A 20,138-nucleotide genomic window follows, 5' to 3' on the forward strand; every position below is an offset into this window, starting at 1 on the left:
CCACCATACTGGGTATGTTTCTTTGTCGTTTTCTACTGCTTTCCAGGCAAAGCAAAGAGGAGTTTTCTTCAGTACTAAAATAGGTGTTGCCTTGAAGTGAAAATATTCTCAACACAAAAAGCAAAACAGGGGGAAGACCTCAAAGCTGAGTGACAGACTAATTGACATGTTAGTAGCAAGACTCAACGGGCAGTATGGTTAGTCTGATTCATTGCTTTTCAAAACTGTAGTGATTGCTAACTTGCACTGTAAAAACGATAAACAAAAGAAATAGTATTTTTCAATTCACCTCATACAAGTACTATAGTGCAGTCCCTTTATTGTGAAAGTGCAACTTACATATCCTGTTTTTTTTTGGTTACATAACCGAACTCAAAAACAGCAATATAAAACTGTAGAGCCTACAAGTTTACTCAATCCTACTTCTTGTTCAGCTTCGCTAAGAGAAACAAGTTTGTTTACATTTACAGGCAATAATGCTGTCTGTTTCATATTTATGTCACCAGAAAGTGAGAACAGTCATTCACATGACACTTTTGTAGCCGGCATTGCAAGGTATTTACATGCCAGATCTGCTAAACATTTGTATGTCCCTTCATGCTTCGGCCACCATTCCAGAGGACATGCTGATAATGCTCATTAAAAAAATATTGTGTTAATTAAATTAGTGACAGAACTCCTTGGGGGAGATTTGTGTCTCCTGCTTTGTTTTACCTACATTCTGCCATATATTTCATGTTATAGCAGTCTCGTATGATGACCCAGCACATGTTCGTTTTGAGAACACTTTCACAGCAGATTTGACAAAACACAAAAAAGGAACCAAGGTGAGATTTCTAAAGATAGCTACAGCACTTGACCCAAGATTTAAGAGTCGGAAGTGCCTTCCAAAATCTGAGAGGGTCAAGGTGTGGAGCATGTTTCCAGAAGTCTTAAAAGACCAACACTTCCATGTCAAAACTACAGAACCTGAACGACCAAAAAAGAAAATCAATCTTCTGCAGGTGGCATCTGACTCAGATGATGAAAATGAACATGCATCAGTCCGCAATGATTTGTATCGTTATCAAGCAGAACTTGTCATCAGCATGGACGCATGTCCTCAGGAATGCTGGTTGAAGCACGAAGGGACATATGAATCTTTAGCGCATCTGGCACTAAATATTTTGCAACTCCAGCTGCAGCAGTGCCATGCGAATGCCTGTTCTCACTTTCGGGTGACACTGTAAACAAGAAGTGGGCAGGGCTGCCCAGAGGATTCAGGGGGCCTGGGGTCTTTGGGGGCGGGGGTCCTTCCACTCTGGATCTTCGGGGCACTTTGGTGGCAGGTCCCCGAGCCAGTGAAGGACCCACCGCTGAACTGCCACCGAAGCCCCGGAGCAGAAGGAGCCCCCGCCGCTGAACTGCCGTCGAAGACCTGGATAGGAAGAAGCCTTTGCCGCTGAAAACCCAGAGTGGAAGAAGCTCCAGGTCTTCGCAGCAGGTCCTTCACTTGCCCCAGGTTTGTTCGGCTGCACTAAAGGACCTGCCATGAAAGACTCGCCGAAAACTCTCTTGGGGACCCCTATAGGGCCCGGGGTCTGGGGCAAATTGCCCCACTTGCCCCCCTCTCTGGGTGGCACTGGAAGTGGACAGCATTATCTCCTGCAAATGTAAAGAAACTTGTGTGAGCAATTGGCTGAACAAGAAGTAGGACCGAGTGGACTTGCAGGCTCTAAAGTTTTACATTGATTTGTTTTTTAATGCAGTAATTTTTTGTACATAATTCTACGTTTGTAAGTTCAACTTTCATGATAAAGAGAGATTGCCCTACAGTACTTGTAGTAGGTGAACTGAAAACAATATATATTTCTTTTGTTTTTTACGGTGCAAATATTTGTAATAAACAATAAATATAAAGTGAACACCGTGCACTTTGCATTCTGTGTTGTAACTGAAATCAATATATTTGGAAATATAGAAAACATCCAAAATATTTAAATGAATGGTATTCTGTTATTGTTTAACAATGTGATTAATCGCATCATTAATCGCAATTATTTTTTTAATTGCAATTAATTTTTCCAATTGCCTGACAACCCTGAAAAAAAACCTCGGATCAACGAATATTGTTTTTATGATTCATAAAATGTCAATACCATTTCAATGGGAAGCTGCTGAAGTGATGATGTTTGTGGGTTAAAATCCACTTCCCTCATGTAACCAAAGATGATAATCTTCATTTACTATTTACTCCCTGAAGAAAGTGTGTTCAGGTCTCTCTCTTATCATATGAAAGCAGGAGAATAGAGGAAACCAGCTCCACAGTGTAAACCCTGAAGTTGTTTTTCCTCTCCCATTTTCCTCTTGAGGCTTGCACATAAGTTTCAAGAAGCCGTTTTAAAATTAGGATGCTACTCTCTATTAATCTTTTATAATCCCCCGCTTTTAGTTCACTCCCATTGTCATTGATGTACATTTTAAAATTTAAAATCTGTTCTGAATTTAAAATGTGACAGTGAGAATTAAAACAGTAAGATGTATCTTCTAGCATAATGATGAATTACTTAAATAAAAATTTAGAGCAGCTGTGCATAAGAATTAGTTACAGGTAGATATCCCATTATGCCTCACAAGGAATCGAGCAACAGAATAGAATTCCAGTCCTATTGGCTGTAACTGTGAATCAAAATCTCAGTGTTTCAGGGTTTGTCTGCCCAGCAAAAGCTGTGCATGGATTAGCCTTCTAAAGCTAGTTTGAATCCAGCTAATGTGGCTAACAGTAGCATTGAAAGAACAGAAGTACTTGTGGCACCCTAGAGACTAACAAATTTATTTCAGCATAAGCTTTTGTGGGCTACAGCTCACTTCTTCAGATGCATAGAATGGAACACACAGAACAAAAGATGTTTATACATACAGAGAACATGAAAAGGTGGAAGTATACATGCCAACTGTAAGAGTCCAATCAATTGAGATGAGCTATCATCAGCAGGAGAAAAAAAACCTTTGAAGTAGCACTGAAGACAGTAAAGCATGGCTTCAGCACAGGTAGTACAAGCCCAGCACGAACACACTGGGTAAGCTCACTAACCTGCTCTGAAGCCTATACTGGAGTGGTTTTGCTGCTATTGTTAGCTTAAATCCAGCCGGCCTGGGTAACTCAGGTAGCTAACCGGTGCACAGCTTTTGCTGTGTAGCTACACCCTGAGTGTTGAAAGTATAATCTTCTCGGTTTCATGACAAATGCTGAAACTCACTCAGTCTTAATTGGGCAACAGTGAGTAGATACTTGAAAGTGAAAGGTGTAATAGTATATTTGCTTGTTTATAGTATAGTTTTGAGTCTCTAATCATGTAATCATCATTACTTTGAGTAAAGTCCATAGGATCCTTCCTATTCATGAGTATTTGTTGTGTTCCTGTTGCTATAAGTGTTCTTATTTTATGAAGTGAAACTTGCCATTTCCAAGCCAATAGGGACAATAAGCTCTTATTTGAACCCTCAAATATTGCCAAAGGTTAATCATCACAATGCACGTTGAATGGCCTTCAATAGCTTTTTGCTACATACAGATAGGAGTGGGCATTTTCTCTGATATCTATAAATTGGGAGTTCTGACCGTTGATCTAGAAAATTAGACCTACATTTCTGAGGCACGTTTTCTTTTGTTAAATGTCTGAAGTTAGAACCAGGTGCATAATCTCTGCTTGGTCAGGGTGCTGGGAGGAATGAAGCCTTGGAACTTGAAGGATTTGTTTGGTGGTTCTGTTTATTTCTGATATCTATTCTATACATACTTACTCGGTAAATCTCCTGGGAGATTGGAATTTTAGTAAATTACAGGACTATTGGACAGCCTACGAAACAGCATTGAGGAGGAAATGGAACTATTTCCTCTCTCCCTAGAATGGCAGAGTACTCCTGTTCTTTTTGCGGATACACACTAACATGTCTGCTATTCTGAAATCTCCCTAGAAATGACAATAATATTTTTTCTAAAAGTTCCTATGTTAAATCTTTGTTACATTGCAATTTGTATGTACTTGGGTTGTGATGTTCTGACGTTCATACAGCAGTCATTAAAATCTTTTATACACATGAGAACAGTTGCTTTTTCTTTGCCCGCTTTTATCTAGTCCCTAGTAACCTAAAATATAGGTTAATGTTAACTTACTTTTTTGAGTGAATTAATAATATCAAACAGTTCACCCTGAAAAGATTTTAATAAGGTTCATGTATATTTACTGTATTTAAAATTGAACTATACATTGAAGTATGATAATCTTGTAACATTAGCCTCTTCTTAGAGAAGGCTCATCGGCTCAATTGTTGTAAGTAAATGTTAACTAATAAAATCTTGACATATAGCATGTGAAACTTCATGGCCCTCATGAACTGGATAGTTAAGGTTAATTTCTTTTGGCTAATGTATTCTCATGTATATGTAAGATGCATTGCATGAGATTGTGCTATTTATATTTTTTTAAATGTGTTTTAGTTTAATCTACTTTCTTATTCTGTTCTAGTCTCTGCTACATCCTTATCCTCCTGCCTCTGGTCAGAAAAACAATCCCCTGTGATGCTTGTTGTTTTATGACAAACAATAAATAAATCAGAAAATATTGGCACATTCAAACATTTATCATCAGTCTGGATCATTAAAACAAAGGCCATGAAAGGTAGCATGGGAGTAGGAGACAGGAGTTCTAATCCTGGCTGTAACAACAATACTGTCTCTGATCTTTAGGATGAAGTCATTCTCATTTAACCTCAGTGCCTTGGATTCTCCCATCTGTAAAATGGGAATAATGCTTACCTTCTCAGATGTTGAATGTTAATATAAATAGAAAATATTAAAAATAATATTGATTACATTTAAGTAAAGTAGAGGGACATTATGAAAAACAAGTGGATGGGAGAGAAAGGCTAAATAATTCACTTTTCTTGTCTTGAGCATTGTATTTAAGTAGCATTAGCAATCAGATGTAACAATTTTGTTTCAGTCTATTTCTTTGTCTTCTCAATCTTATTTAAAAATATAAAACAGTAAGGAAGGTGCATGTTTTTGGTAGATCTTTTGTTTAAGAATTCCAGATAAATATCATCAATGTTTTCAAAGTAAAATAATGAAATTGTCCGAAAGGTCTTTGCTGCTTATCTCCTATGAACTTTTTGTGATGAAAGTTATTATAACTTTTGTTCTCATAGAAGTTACAAATGAAAAAGACTAATTAGATCATCCACTCCATTTCCCAACTTTCTCTTTGTCAGATGAACACTTAAATGGGTTTATGTGGAGTCCTTTTATTTGGTAGCAGCTGTCTTTCAATTATGTTTTGTTTGTTTTTTCAAATATAGCTGATCCTACTGACTTGAGCTTCATCATTTCTCCATGGTCTTTGCTGTTGCTTCCATCTGGGAGTGTGTCATTTACAGATGAAAATGTTTCCAACCAGGACCTGCGAGCATTCACGGCACCAGAGGTTCTGCAGAACCAGTCACTATCATCTCTTTCAGATGTTGAAAAGGTACACTCCCTTTTCTCCCATAAAATGTTAGTCTCTATGAAATTGTATTATAACTGATTTGGTAGAAACTTTCTTTTATTTATGTAGCACCCTTACCACTAAGATTGCAGAATGGCTTCAAACGGTCCTGTCTTTGCAGAATATTCACCTTTTGTCTGAGTTTATTTTTCATACAGGTACTTTGTCTCCGCCCAAAAGGTTGGGGTTGTGTCTGTGAACATGCATGTGCCTTTACTTTTTTTAAGTAGTGGGACATTTGTTCCCTCCACATTTCTTTAAGTCTAAAGCAAACTACTTTTCTTTTGTACAGTCAAAATGGGCCCTGAAGGTTGGGATCAGATTCTCAAAGTGGATTGTCTTGTGCAGAAGGAAACTGAATTTGATTTGATTGTGTTAGGAGCATTTAAAGATTACATACTGAGCAGTTGCTATTTTGGAAATAGCATAACAGAGTCTCCCTCCTCCCCCCAAGATTAGGTGCTCACCTAAGTAAGGGTGAGCTTGAACATAAATCAAAGTTGTATCTGCATAGTTAACTGACTAGTATTCCAAATGGCCCAATTAGCCTTTTTTTTTTTTTTCAGCTTTAGGGCTTTCTTCAGCAAAATACCGCCTCACCCTAGCAGAATATGGAAAGGACTGGGAATGAGGAGAGGATGGGGTTTTAGTCCCACCTCTTTCATTTAACTGGTCTTCATAATCCTGAACTCTTCAACCATTATTTAAGGGGATGTTGCAGGGTATAATAGTGTGTAAGTCACCCTAATGTGGCCGCTGTGGTAAGATATGACATAGCCCATGGGGGAAACTGAGGTAATCAGTCAAATCTGCGAGGCTTGTATATCGTGAATGGTGCCCCTTCAGGGTTCTAGAATGGCTCCTTCTCTGGACTTGGGGCCCCTCCAGAGGGAAAACTACAGCAGCTTGTTTCTGGAGTGATGTGTAATTCCCCAAAGACCTGGACCTCTTGCTGCTGTTGTAAGGTCCCTTCACTGGGATTGGGCTTTCCTAGGGCTTTGCCATTCATTGCCTTGCTACCCTGCCCTTTCCTAGGTCCCCTTTTTTTTTTCTGGTGAGCTCTCTGAGAACTTCTCTGGGAACTTCCTCTCTCTGTTCTGAGAGAGAGAGGACTTCCTGTCTCTGTTCTGAGAGAGGGAGAACTTCCTCTCTCTCTTGTGTTCTGGTGAGCTCTCTGAGAAGTCCTCTCTCTCTTCTGAGTCTTCTTGACTGATACCTTGGAAACGTTTATTAGACTGGGTATTCTTCACCTAATTAACTGCCGCCCAGCTACATAGTCAGTTAATCTCCAGGTAGATCACTCTGCTTAATGGAGCTTGTCACAGGCACAGGGGGTGCTGAACCCCTCAGGGACCAACAGCCTCCATGTCAAAGGACTACATCCAAAATAGCTGTATGTTTGAAAGCTGTTATATGGCTTGGCAGGACGACTCCTGTAGGAGCAGTTGTGTGGCTTTGTTCCGAAGGAGATTGGTACTGGCACTATTGCTATTACATGGGCAAGGACTAGCTACACTTTGACTTTTTTTTCTGAAAACTTTTTAAATTGTCAGTTTCTCTAGAACCATATCAACTGAATATCAACTCTAAAAGATGCCCTCTGTATTTTGCTCCTATATGTTTCTTCAGTGGTTGAAAGCACTTAGCTTCAGGCCTCTTGCCTTGCAACACAGTCAAAGTGATATATATACCTCATATATATATATGAGTGTGTTAACTATTCAGGGCCAAGAGACAGAAGTCCTTATACAAGTAATGGTAGTACTGAAGTCAGTGCCAGAATAGGGACTGCAGAATCCAGAACTGATGGGTAGGAGGGATAATTCCAAACTTTATGATAGTGGTACTATGAAGCACCTTGTAGTTAGAAATCTTTACTAAAATATATAACTTGAATGATCAGGTGCAATTCTGTTGAAGTCAGTGGAGCTGTGCCACTTTGTACTAGCTCTGAATTTGGCTTAAGAACTTTCGTATCAAAAGCACCAGGAAAATAATCAGTAAATTCCTTAAGCAGCCAAACTGTGTCTAGGTTAAATCTTTTACTTCAAAGTTGGGCACATTCTTAATTTAACTCTATGTTGCAAACCAGAGGCCATGTGTTTCCCTGTTGCATAGAAAGAAGTGACAACTGATGGGGACTGATGTGGCATGTGTCTCTTGTACTTGAACTCATTCATTGTTGATGACCAAATTGTGGCCTTTGTCCCCACATGCCGCTCTGATTAATTCTCTCAGATTGTGGCCTTTGCTTATGAAAATGTACATTTTGCTAGTATATGACATCTGGTAACATAATTTTCTGTAAGGTGGTGGTAGTATAGTTGTGACCATTTACCCCTTCAAGATCCTGAATTCATATTTCCTTGGGAAATTATTGCATGTTGACATATATATGCTTTGGTTTGCATAAGGAAATTACTCATACAGTTGGTTTAACTTGGTTTATATCCTTTTAGCTTGTGGTATTTGGTTTTAGTGTTGTGTTGAAGCTGAAGTTTTTTACTGGAGTTGAATACATCTAATTTTGGGTTGAATTCTAGCTAACTTTGCACAAACACATGTGGCAGGAAAAAAAAACCCCAAATCGAACCACCACTGCATCAAACTGAAACGATGCAGCGGAATTTGAAGAAAATTGGGTTTCTAGGTTCTAGTTCCCCAGTCAACCTGAGAAGAGGCCATTCTGCTGGGCCTCTAACAAAGTAGTTGTGTATGAGTAGGGCCCTACGAAAGTCATGACCATGAAAAATGCATCACAGACCATGAAATCTGCTCTCTTGTGTGCTTTTACCCTATACTATACAGATTTCACCGGGGAGACCAGCATTTCTCAAACTGGGGGTCCTGACCCAAAAGGGAGTTTCAGGGGGGTTGCAAGGTTATTTTTAGTGGTGTTGCTGTATTGCTAATCTTACTTTTACACTGCCTTCAGAGCTGGGTGGCTGGAGAGCGACGGTTGTTGGCTGGGTGCCCAGCTCTGAAGGCAGAGCCTCTGCCAGCAGCAGCGCAGAAGGGTGACAATACCATACCATCCTTACTTCTGCGCTGCTGCTGGCAGAGGTTGTGCCTTCAGAGCTGGGATCCCAGCCAGCAGCCGCTGCTCTCCAGCTGACCAGCTCTGAAGGCAGTGCCGCCACCAGCAGCAGTGCAGAAGTAAGGGTAGCAGTATTGCAACACTCCACACACACACACACACACACACACACACACACACACACACACACACACACACACACACACACACTAACCTTGCAAACCCCACCTCCCACACACACACAGCTTGTTTTTGGGTCAGAACCCCTACAATTACAGCACTGAACTTTCAGATTTAAATAGCTGCAATAATGAAATTTGTAATTTTTAAAATCCCATGGCCATGAAATTGACCAAAATGGATCCTGAATTTAGTAGGGCCCTATGTATGAGTTTAACAAGGTACAGCCATAGCATTAGGGGCTTGATCCATATGTTTGTTTACCATGTATGTATGTATCTGAAACTTGCCTGGCCAAACTGTGGTTCATGCAGCTTCACTTCAATTAATTCCTTCCTACTACATGGCAGATGTGCGTGCATGGGGCTTTTTAACAGCTGTTAAAAGTGTATATTAACAGTACTTTTTTACTTGATTTTATGGGGGGACTGTGCTACTTACATCTATTTTTAGTGTCTACCGGAATTAGGCCATAGAATTTCATTTGTCTGCAGTTCTGCCACCAAAAGGTATCAGGAATATAGTCTTACGGTTATGTTAACGTATGTTAATTTAAAAGTTCAGCTGGTTGAATAGAGTGAATTTTTAAAGAGTATGTATAAAATTTAAATGTAATAGGAGAAAAAGCATGTGATGAACTTGTATATATCAGAGCGAGCAGATAGGCTTCATGTACAACTTTATTGTTTTAAGTTACTGAACTCTGAAATCATTCAAATGTAGCTTATTGCAGTGGTCTCCAAACTTTTTTGATCGCACATCGCTATCAGTAAAAAATTTTTGAGCACTCACCTCCTGCCGTGCTAAAGCAAAAAAACGAAAAAAGCCTCAGACTCCCACCCTAACTGCCAAAGGGGGAGGGGGGGGGGGAATGCCACTCGGACTCCTGCCTGAAGTGCCAAAGCGCAGAAAAAAAAAAAAAAAGCACTCCTCCTGTTGTACACCCCCAAGGATCCTTTTGCACACCCCATTTTGGAGACCACTGGCTTATTGTATTGTAGATTAAGGCTTTATGAGGCAGACTTTTTTTTTTTAAGGAGAAGTCAGTCTGTGTTGGATAGCATTCCTTCAGAAATATTTCAGTTTCTGTATGTGTGTTTTCCTTCAGAGTTAAGTGAAATTTCTTTTGCTAATGCTGACCCTGCCTGCATCAATGTCTGCATCTGCCCTTCATCCCCGGTATTCATTCCAAAATCCTTCTCAAATGTCTCTCTTTATCTCCTTCTCTCAATCCCAATTTTTTCCTTCTTTCACATCGCCCCAGACATTTGAGCCAGTTAAGATTTGCCAACTGTACAATGCAGCTCTAATCCTGAGGCCTCTGGTTGCTGCTGTAATACAAATCATAATATAGTGTAGATTTAGCTGTAGTAGAAGAAGGTTTCTCTGGGGTAATATTTTGATCCATTGCAAGGGATGGTTGACAAAACAATCTAATGAAAAGGATATGGAGACTAATTGCTGATTCTAGGGGGAAAATATGTCAGAGGGAAATATGTCAATCAAAATCAAGTACATTGCTCTTCTGGCATAAAATGGGTAGAAGTCAAAACCTACTATAATGAAAGATAACTTTTCCCCTTTCTAATAATCTGTTAAATGTTCTTTAAGGCACAGTAATATTGCCTCATGACTGGAGTGTATATTTCTTTAAAATGCTTATGGTTACAGTATCTTTCCTATGCATCTTGCCCATAACCCCAGTGTCGTCTTCCCTTCCATGTATAGTAAGCTAAGTTTTGAGTAGTGTCATGGTTAGTTTCTGTGATTTATTTACTTGACATTTCTTAGGTTGTATACATGCTAATTTCATCTGGTTTTCAATTTTAAGCTGCAATCTTCATTCAGTGTATTTCACTGCAGTTTACCAAACTAGTTTCTGAGTGGAAATCTTTGTTTTATTTTCAGTTCTTGTTCTGAAATTGGTTCATGTCAGCAGGGCCGGCTTTAGGAAGTGCAGGGCCCAATTCGAACATTTTCGGCGGGGCCCTGGCAGGGATGACTTAAAAAAAAAAAAGTGGAAAAAAAAGCCTTTCATTTCTTTCATGTATTATTTACTTTCCATAACTATATAAATAATAAAATTATAAATTATGTATATTGCATCATATATGCTGTTGATTGGTTATTAATGACTGCTGTTTCACATGTGTGGGTCCCAGCTGCTCCCTGCCCACCTCATTGAAGCAGGTGTGCAGGGTTACTGTCCTGGAACTGCAGGGCAGCAGTGGACATGGGTCTGGCTGCAGGCAGAGCAAGGGGTGCGGGGTTGGTTGGAGATAGGGGGTGTGTGGGGCAGGCTGGCTTCAGGCAGGGCCGCGAGGGGATGCAGCAGTCAGAATTTTACTGAAACCAAAGCAAATTCCTGTTTGTAATGACCTCTTAAAACACAACGACAGGGTTGCATTAGTATTTGGGTCATGACTTCATTTCTTCTAAACCAAAGAAATTATGTATTCAACAATAAATATCATCCAAAGTGCTAGTCAGACAGTAAATGCCTTACTGATTCCAAGTCTCTTGTTAAATTGAACAAAAAAAACCCTGATTTTGTAATTGTAGGCTTATTTGAAATATACATTTGCAAATCATTCCACAAGTAATAAATTTGTGATACGAATTTAGTATTACTTATTTCTTGTGAAAACTGTTCAAAATATTTTAATATAAATTATAAAAGCCAAAAATCAGGATTACCAAAAAGCATTTAAATAAGTATCTTAATTTTTTGGAGGTGCAGAGTACTTGCAACTCTTATTGAAGTTCATATTTGAACTTTACCTTGATATAATTTGTCTTAAATAGTACAGTGTGCATACATAATACACACATTTATATAAGAACGCATGCTTAGCTTCCTTCTTAATCTTCTTATTATCAGCACAAATTTTAAAATAGATGCATTTATCTAGTTTTGATGTACTTGACATTATCTCATATGAACGGAGTTTGACATGACATAATGCACAAGCCTCAACCATGATGAACAAATAAACAGTTAGCCTAACCTTGCTATGGGATTTTTTTTCCCCAAAAAATATTTGGCATGACATTAGTCTGTCAAACCATAATGAACAATTAGAGAACAGTATATAATATTCCACTGAAGAAATGTGAAAAACCAACATGAAAGTAATATAACTATGTTTTTAAAATCAAATTGTAACAAATATTAGTAAGTGCAATTCATTTTCTTCATTACAAGCATTTTTATATGTAAAAGATTGCTTCATATGTATATAGCTTATGCAGTTTTGTTTATATTCTATAGTACTGTTGTAATAGTTTGTGAAATACTACATTCAGAAGAACTTTAGCAAACTGATTGCAAATTAAGCATACAATGGAGCACCACACCAAAATGTGCTTTGTTCACTTATTTTGAAAAATAGTTCTTCACTGTATAGTAGAGGTGCAGTACATTTTGTAAAAATAACAGTCTTAGTTTTAGTCTGGGACCTCCTTACAATGCTCTGTAATAAAAGCTTTGCTGGGAAAAGGCATGAGACTCTCAGATGCTTTGGGAATACTGTTCAGTTTGTATATTAGCTAACCTAGAATTAATAAGGTTGTTTTTTTTCATAGATTCATAGACTTTAGGACTGGAAGGGACCTCGAGAGGTCATCGAGTCCAGTCCTCTGCCCTCATGGCAGGACCAAATACTGTCTAGACCATCCCTGATAGACATTTATCTAACCTACTCTTAAATATCTCCAGAGATGGAGATTCCACAACCTCCCTAGGCAATTTATTCCAGAATTATTCTTGTTGTGTAGTAAAGAAAAACTGTTGTTACCAGTTAACTATTTTATACCCATACTACCTGGTTTTGGTAAATATATTTTTTTCTTCTCTCCATTCTCTGTTGCCAGATTTATTCATGTGTGTATGTATTTGTTTGTTTAAGGTTGATGGTATTGCAACTGTCTAGTTTCCTATTCATGCATAGCTACAGTGTGTCTATGGCACAAATTGGTAACGTTCTCTAATCTTTCAGTAGAAGGTCTTGGTAATAAGCTGAATATGAGAAGTACTGTCTCAATATCTGGAGAGTTCATTTACTTGTAGATGACTGAATCAATGACAAGCACATTCATTAAACTGAGAGTCCCTGATACCTGACTTTGACTGTCCAACTGGAAGGTAAAGCCCATAGCAGTCTTTCCAGAGAGCAAGGAAGACTTAGTTCTGTGGCCATCATTTCCTCAGTGAAAAGAGGTTCTGATGCATGTGTGAAACATTGCTAAATATGTAGTACCTGCAATTGAGGGATTTGTATTTAGGGAATAAAGCTTATTTTTATGGTTAAAGATGTCAAACAGTGACTTGTAACCATTCCTTTATAATCCAAATTTCAGATATAGGGTTAAAGGTAAAAAATAACTATAAATTACAAAACAGACTAACAAAAAGAAAACTGTGTCATGAGGGTAGCCATCTTAGTTTGGTTTGTGGTCCAAAACCACATGCGGTTGGAAGCCAGTTTGCAAATAAGTCTTTAATTTTTCCACTGAGCAGTCACAACCACCATAACAAAAAAAGTCAGGCTAGTTCCAACTGAATGTACATCTTTAAATATCGGATTCCCTTCAGAAAACAACGTGGTGGAACATACATTGAAGATGCAAATAATGATGAATGCCAATTCATTTGGGTTTGATTTTTTTAGCTCCTTGGAGTAGCAATCAGTTTCGGAGTAAATTTCACACACACAAACCTGAAAATGTTAATCCTCTGTGTAAAATGTTAAATAACCCCTCTCCCCCACCAAAAAACAAATTCCTATTGCATTGTTTCACCTGATTTTTTACTGATTGAAATTAATCTCCTCCTGACCTCTCAAAAGCTACATGGGTTACTCGGTTATTGTATGTTTTTTCTGTGTAAAGCACTTTAGCACTTGTTAATACCATGAGTATGACATGTGCTTTCTTAAACAATTAAATATGTCCTTTCCAAAGTGACATATACCATGAATAACTTTGTCTTCTTAACAATGCAAAAAAAGTTGAGCTGAGTTCATGCTTATTGTTGGCATTCACCTGTACAAAGGTCCCTGCTACAACCGAGCTAAGACTTAGGGGGACTGAATATTCCAGTTCTCCCAGATAAAGCTATGGCCCTGCTACTGCAACTGCTTGCTACTTGATGTAGTTCCATTGGTCATGGTGAATTAAAAGAAGAAAAAGTCAGTCTGCAGTTGATAGTATGTGGTGTCAGGATGGGGCCGTAAATTGTTATCTGATGGGTATCAACGCAAATTGTGCCCTCAATTGCACCTCTACAACACCAGTGAAATTCATGAGATCTCGAAATCAGAAAAGTTTGTGTGGATGTAACATTAGGCAAAAGTTGGCCCATAGTCTTCTCCTTAGGCACACCATTACCACAAATCCCTTCATGGCATGTACTCCAACTTTGTTTATACTATATAAAGTAATTTTCAGAAAAATTCCAAGAAAAATATTTTGTATTTACATAATCCCTCCTCCCACGTATACCTCAGGCATAAGCTTTACTGTTCAGCAGCTTGTTGAACTGAACTCTCATGGTGAACATAACCATATGTCAGCTGTATTAATTCTATCACAATATCATATCAGTGCAGCGCTTGGCTTGGTGCTCTGCATGACTCATACACCATGGGTGTTGGGAGACAAACCTCTTTGTGATAACTGGAGGAAGCTTAGGACTCAAGTGCTCTTCTGGATGCCTCTATTTTCAAATGTTATGTGGAAAATAGATAATAAACATAAATAGAAAACAGAATGGGGAATATGTTGCTCCTAAACAGCTGACGTTATCATGCCTTGACTTGGAGGGATTAAATAAAAGGAGAATATTGCATCTATTTTGTAGTGGAAAACTGAAAATATTTCATATGTATGTTTTAATTAAACCACAAATTGGAAACTTGAGATTATTCATTTTTAAAAATTAATACACTCACTGAAAATCTTCAGGAAAAGAATTGAGAATTTGAAGAAATACAAAGGAAAAAAGGTGATGGTTTTAAATTAAAATGCACACCATATTTATCTGTTTCTGAGTCCTATCTAGCTGACAATATGCTACTAATTATTTTGACTGACATCAATGGCAGCATGAATATGTAGGTGGTTTTGTTAACAGTGGGACCATTAGTTCACATGTCTGAAACATAGCACTGAATATTTACCTCTGCTTTTCTTTAGTACAAAATATATTGCACTTCTTAAATTTAGGATGGCTGAAAACCATACATAAGAGCACTTGACGAGATATTTGAAAAAGTCTGCTGAAGCACTCTTTAATTTTTTGTTGCTGTTTAGAATTTATATACGCGACTGATACTTGGCAATGCAATGAAGGAGGCTACCGGTTTCACTCTCACTTACTGCTCAGGTCACAAGCCACTTGGCATAATACTTTATTTAGATGAAGCAAGAGCTTCATGTGTATTTTGCACTTTAATGTTGATTTTGCAATTCAAAAAGCCTTTTTAATAGCAATGTCCATATTTATGTGTAAATTTGTAAATACAACTATATGTCACAGGGTTGCTGGCCAGCTCTGTACATGAAGTAGTTCCAGCTCCCCTGTACCAGAAAAAGTGCTCCCAATATGGCCAGTTAAGAGAGCAGAGCAACACCTGAGGCAATAAAGGATAGAGAGAATCTGAGGGACAGAGATCCCCATGAGACAGACGGACCTGATGAGTTTGTCAGAAAAGAGACAGTTGAGAGCTACTAGGGGACTATGGAGGGTCCTGGAAGGAAGCTGTAGGTTGTTCCTGGGGGAAGCCGGAAGGCAATAGAGCAGCAAAGAAGGGTTTGCTGCCTGCCATCTCAAAGCCAAAGAGCCAGGGCCAGACAGCAGCAGCGGGAGTTGCCTGCTTACTTTTAAGCTGGAGAGATGTAGCCAAGGGCCAGAGAGCTCTGGAGGCTGGAGCGCAGCAGAGGAACTTGCCCACTGACATATCCATGGCCAGAGTGCTGGACCTAAGGGAACAGGGAGAGGGAGGGATGCTTCCCTGGTGAAGATGATTTCCCAGCAGAGAGTTTGTGGGGAGTTACCACTGAGAAAAGTGGGCTCACACTCCAGTTGGAAGAGTTGGGGTGGCCATCCTGGCAGAGAGACAGATGGGGACTGGTGAGGAGCCTAGAGTGTAGTAGAAGATGCTGGCATGTGAGGTGTTACGTCATGGGGTTTTGAGGATGATATGTACTGGGATGATAGATGGGACTGCGTGGAGGACTTTTGTTCTGAACTGAATTATATTATGTTTTTTTAATAATAAACTGGCCCCACAGAAGGGTATTATTAAAGCAAGGGAGCCTGAAGTGGAATTCTTGGGTTACCTGAGAGGGGACACTTAATGTGCCACAGCCTACTTCAGGAGGATGTCCCCAGGTGGGGCTGCCATTTGATATTACCATGTTATTGTTTCATAAAAACTAGACTAATAATAAATATTAACTATGGTAGCTCTTTCCGTTGTCTCCCACAGCATCTTCTGTGTAGATTGTAGATCTCTAAATGTCTCTGTTAGGTTATAAACTCTCCAGAGCAGAGATTGTCTTAATATCTATGCCTTTCACCAAGTCAGGTATCTGGTCAACGCTGAACAAATACATAACTTTGTCTTAAACTTATGTTTAAAGCAATTCTATCTTCCTCCTGAATATGTAACTATAAAACTGTGTTGAATTCGCATATATGGTACAGAAAAACAGTGAAAGTCAAGTTTGCATTTCATTGTTGTATGGATTCTATTGGCTATGTGCATGAACAGGTTTCTCCCAATTTACATACACATTTCAAAAACATAAAATATTGACTTCTTAGTGGTGATTCTAACTACATATAGCTAATGCTTCAAGTTGGCCTGGAATTTGTATTTTCTCTTTATACGGGGGAAGATGGGATTGGTTGAATCACCTGTAAGTGGCATCTATGCTCAATTTTAATATAACTCGTTTCCAAAATTATGTAATGCACCGCTTGCTTCAAATTATACAGTTGTTACTAACACACATTCACTGTACAGTAGTTGATTTGTCCAGTACAAAGAGTGTCATTACCACATTATATATACAAACAATCCAGATTCATTATTATTCACTACTTTTTTCTATTCTTATTTATTATTTATTTGTATTACAGCAAGGCCAGTGGCCCCCATTAGGATGATTTGTTCTGCTGGGACATGTACAAATATGTAGGAAAACACATTCCCTGCTTTGAGGAGTTTACAACGATTGAAATTTTAAGATGACAACCTCATATGTTGTGTGCATAGGTGAAAGTCCATTGGCAACCCAAAAGCCAGCGTTTGTGATCCTAAGTGTTTCACCACTTTCAGAACTATGCACCTTTTAAGACTTGCAGCATTGGAATGCCCTGCTGCATTTCAGAATGTGTTCATCACCATCAAGTGTCGTAATCTTATCGATGTATACTGGGGCTTAATCTTAAATGAAGGGTTAAAAACTAAATGGAAATGTTAGAGGAGCATTAGTAAGATTTTTTCAAGTCTTTTCCCATAGTGGGATTTGCTGCTCTGACTGTAATGACCAGGGCAAAGGACAGTTCGGAAGCTCTCCAAGGCAAGGAGGCTAATTGAGTCCATGGCTAAGCTTAGCTGTCAAAAATGTAAACATACAATAGTGCACCTAATTTGTTGGGGGGAGGGGAGGACCACCCTTTCTCAGAATGTCAAGTTAATCACACCCACCTAGTACTCTAAAGATATACTGTTGAATTTCCAGAACTGTCCCTTCATTAAGTTGACAGATGGTTTGTGTTGTATTACAGATTCATGTTTATTCTCTTGGCATGACACTTTATTGGGGAGCTGACCATGAAGTCCCTCAAAGCCAAGTAAGTATTTTTTTAAGACTTCTTTTATAAAATCTCACCATTTTTAACTTTTAAAATGAGGTTTGTTTAATAACCTCCTCCACATTTCTAAAAAAAAAAAAAAGAACAACTGGGCAAGGTGGACCCTTGGGACGTTGATGGGACTGGTGAAACTAAGTGAAAAGCAGGAGTTTTTACATAATTTGGGTTTTTGTAATTTACATAATTACAAGGTGCTTGTGAGAGAGGGAAAAGTCATCCCAGGGAGTAGATTTTAGGGCTTGTTCCTGAAGCCCTCACTCATGTGAGTAGTTCTATAAATATGAATGGGACTATTCTGGTGAGTAAGAGCTGCAGAATTAGGCCTGTTGGGGCACGAACCCAAGAGGTACAGAGAACTTGCAACTCCCATTGCAGTCATTTCACAGTCAATGGGAGTTCCAGGTTCTCAGCCTTCCCAGGATCAGGCCTAAATATGCAGGGTTCAAGGTAAAATAATATTATCTGAAATAGTTGCTTCTTGAATACTGAAGCTTGGTGGCTGAACTGTGGACTTCCAAGTTATGAGTACTTAAAGGTGAGCTTACCAGAGTCTTACTGCAACAGACAAGAGAGAGACTTTTGATGTTCACCTCTACCCCGATATAACATGGTCCTTGGGAGCCAAAAAATCTCACTGCCTTATAGGTGAGACCGCGTTATATCAGGTTCGGTCTGGTGTAGCGTACTGGCAAGAGCTGGTACACCGTGCCAGAGTGGACCAGCTTCCCCGGCGGTGATTTAAATGGCCCGGTACTCTAGCCACTGCAGGGAACCCAGTCCCTTTAAATCACCACTGAACTCTGGCAGCCAGGCTCGGGCAGTGATTTAAAGGGCCCGGGGCTCCACATGAATTCGGATATAACGTGATAAAGCAGCGGGGCTCGAGTGGCGCTTTAAAGGGCTGGGGCTCCCTGCTGCTTTACCACGTTATATCCCAATTCATATTATATCGGGTTGCGTTCTGTCGGGGTAAAGGTGTATTCTGTGATCCTACAGCTTCAGAATTTGTCACTGAATTCACTCCTAGCCATAATGCCGCTGAGAGCAGGGGGTTTTGCTGTAGAATTAAAGGCCTTTTTACCACAGAATCCATAGAGCTTTGCTTGTAGTGAAGCAGCTTGCTTTGTCCATTATGAGACAAAACTCCTATTCTTCTCTAATTAATACTCTTCACTGTTTCTATTCTTGTTGTTTGCTTCTTTATTTTTCTTGATTAGGGATACTGTAGTATTGGTTTGAAGGGGGGGAAGCACTGGCATTGTCTTTCACTTTGAAGTTATGTGGAGTCAACTTGGCCCTTATGTCTCCCAATGAATCACAGCTGTTTGAGGCTTATAAAAAACAACTTGCTTGTATATCATGCTGTGAATTTATCAGAAGAAAAATCAGATTTCTGTTTTATTAAGGGATTCTAAAATGGTTTGATTTTTGTTTGTCGTATTGAAATTTCTTTAATATAGTAAAAAAGTATTTGTGATTTGCTTAAAAAGATACTGATCACTGTACTCCATCTGGCCCTACTATAATTTCTATGACCCTAAGGTAAGCATGTTTGGGTGAATTCATTACATGACTGCCTCTGAAGGGAGGGTACTTGTTGAGAATAGGGAGTAGACTTCTTTGCTGTTGACTTGCTAGCAGCTGTAGACACAGTTATGGACTGGTTAGAGCTTAACCTCATTGCTCAATTTCAGAGTGGTCACCCTGTTAGTCTCTATCAGCAAAAATAACTAGGAGTCCTTGTGGCACCTTAGAGACTAACCAATTTACAAAAGCTTACACCCAAATAAATTGGTTAGTCTCTAGGGTGCCACAAGGACTCCTTGTTGTTATTGCTCAATTTGGTTATCTCGTATACAGTATGTGCAGCTGTCAGAACTCCTTCAGTTAGGTTTGAGAGGATTTACTCTTTAACATTTGACTCATCTTCTTCCAGAGCTCTTTCATCTTAGGAAACAAAAAATAAAACAAACAAAAAAAAACCCCACACAACAACTACACTTCAAGTCAATCACTGAAATGGTTGGAGGAGACTGAAAAATTAGGAGTCTGTATCCAAAAAGTACATTGGGGGTGATGAGGTAGGGATATGCAGATATTAAACATTTGGCTTGACTCCTGCTCGGTTGTGGGAGGGGGAAAACAGCTTTCAGCACAAAACTTACTCAGCTGCTTAAAAATGTACTATTATTACTAATTAAATGGAGAAAACTGTTGATACAGTGTTATGGCTGAGAAATAAAGGGAAAGATTTTCAAAGGCAGAGAGGACAATGACTCCTTTGATTAGGATTCAGGCACTGATATACACACACGTGCATCTGTGTATCTTCTACTATATCACCATACTTTAGCAGGAAGCCTCGCATTTATACTTGGACTAATTTGTTATTCACATAAACCCATCTACATAATCTAATGGATTGGATTTTCTTAATGTAATCCGTATTTTTAAGTACTTGGGTGGTGAAAATGTGATGAAAATTGGTAAAAATTACATAATACTTTTG

General features: G+C 38.9%; 1 protein-coding gene across 9 annotated transcripts in view; it reads left to right on the plus strand.

Moving 5' to 3' along the window:
- Window positions 1–20,138, plus strand: part of PTPN13 (protein tyrosine phosphatase non-receptor type 13) — a 183,184-nt gene that overhangs the window by 54,693 nt on the left and 108,353 nt on the right. For all 9 annotated transcript variants that reach the window (XM_050946769.1, XM_050946772.1, XM_050946774.1 and 6 more), the window contains exons 3-4: window positions 5,341–5,510; window positions 17,543–17,608. In XM_050946769.1, the coding sequence (XP_050802726.1) occupies window positions 5,341–5,510; window positions 17,543–17,608 (236 nt within the window). The remainder of the gene's footprint in view (window positions 1–5,340; window positions 5,511–17,542; window positions 17,609–20,138) is intronic.

This window comes from Gopherus flavomarginatus, chromosome 3 (assembly GCF_025201925.1).
Source record: "Gopherus flavomarginatus isolate rGopFla2 chromosome 3, rGopFla2.mat.asm, whole genome shotgun sequence".
Taxonomy (NCBI): Eukaryota; Metazoa; Chordata; order Testudines; family Testudinidae; genus Gopherus; species Gopherus flavomarginatus.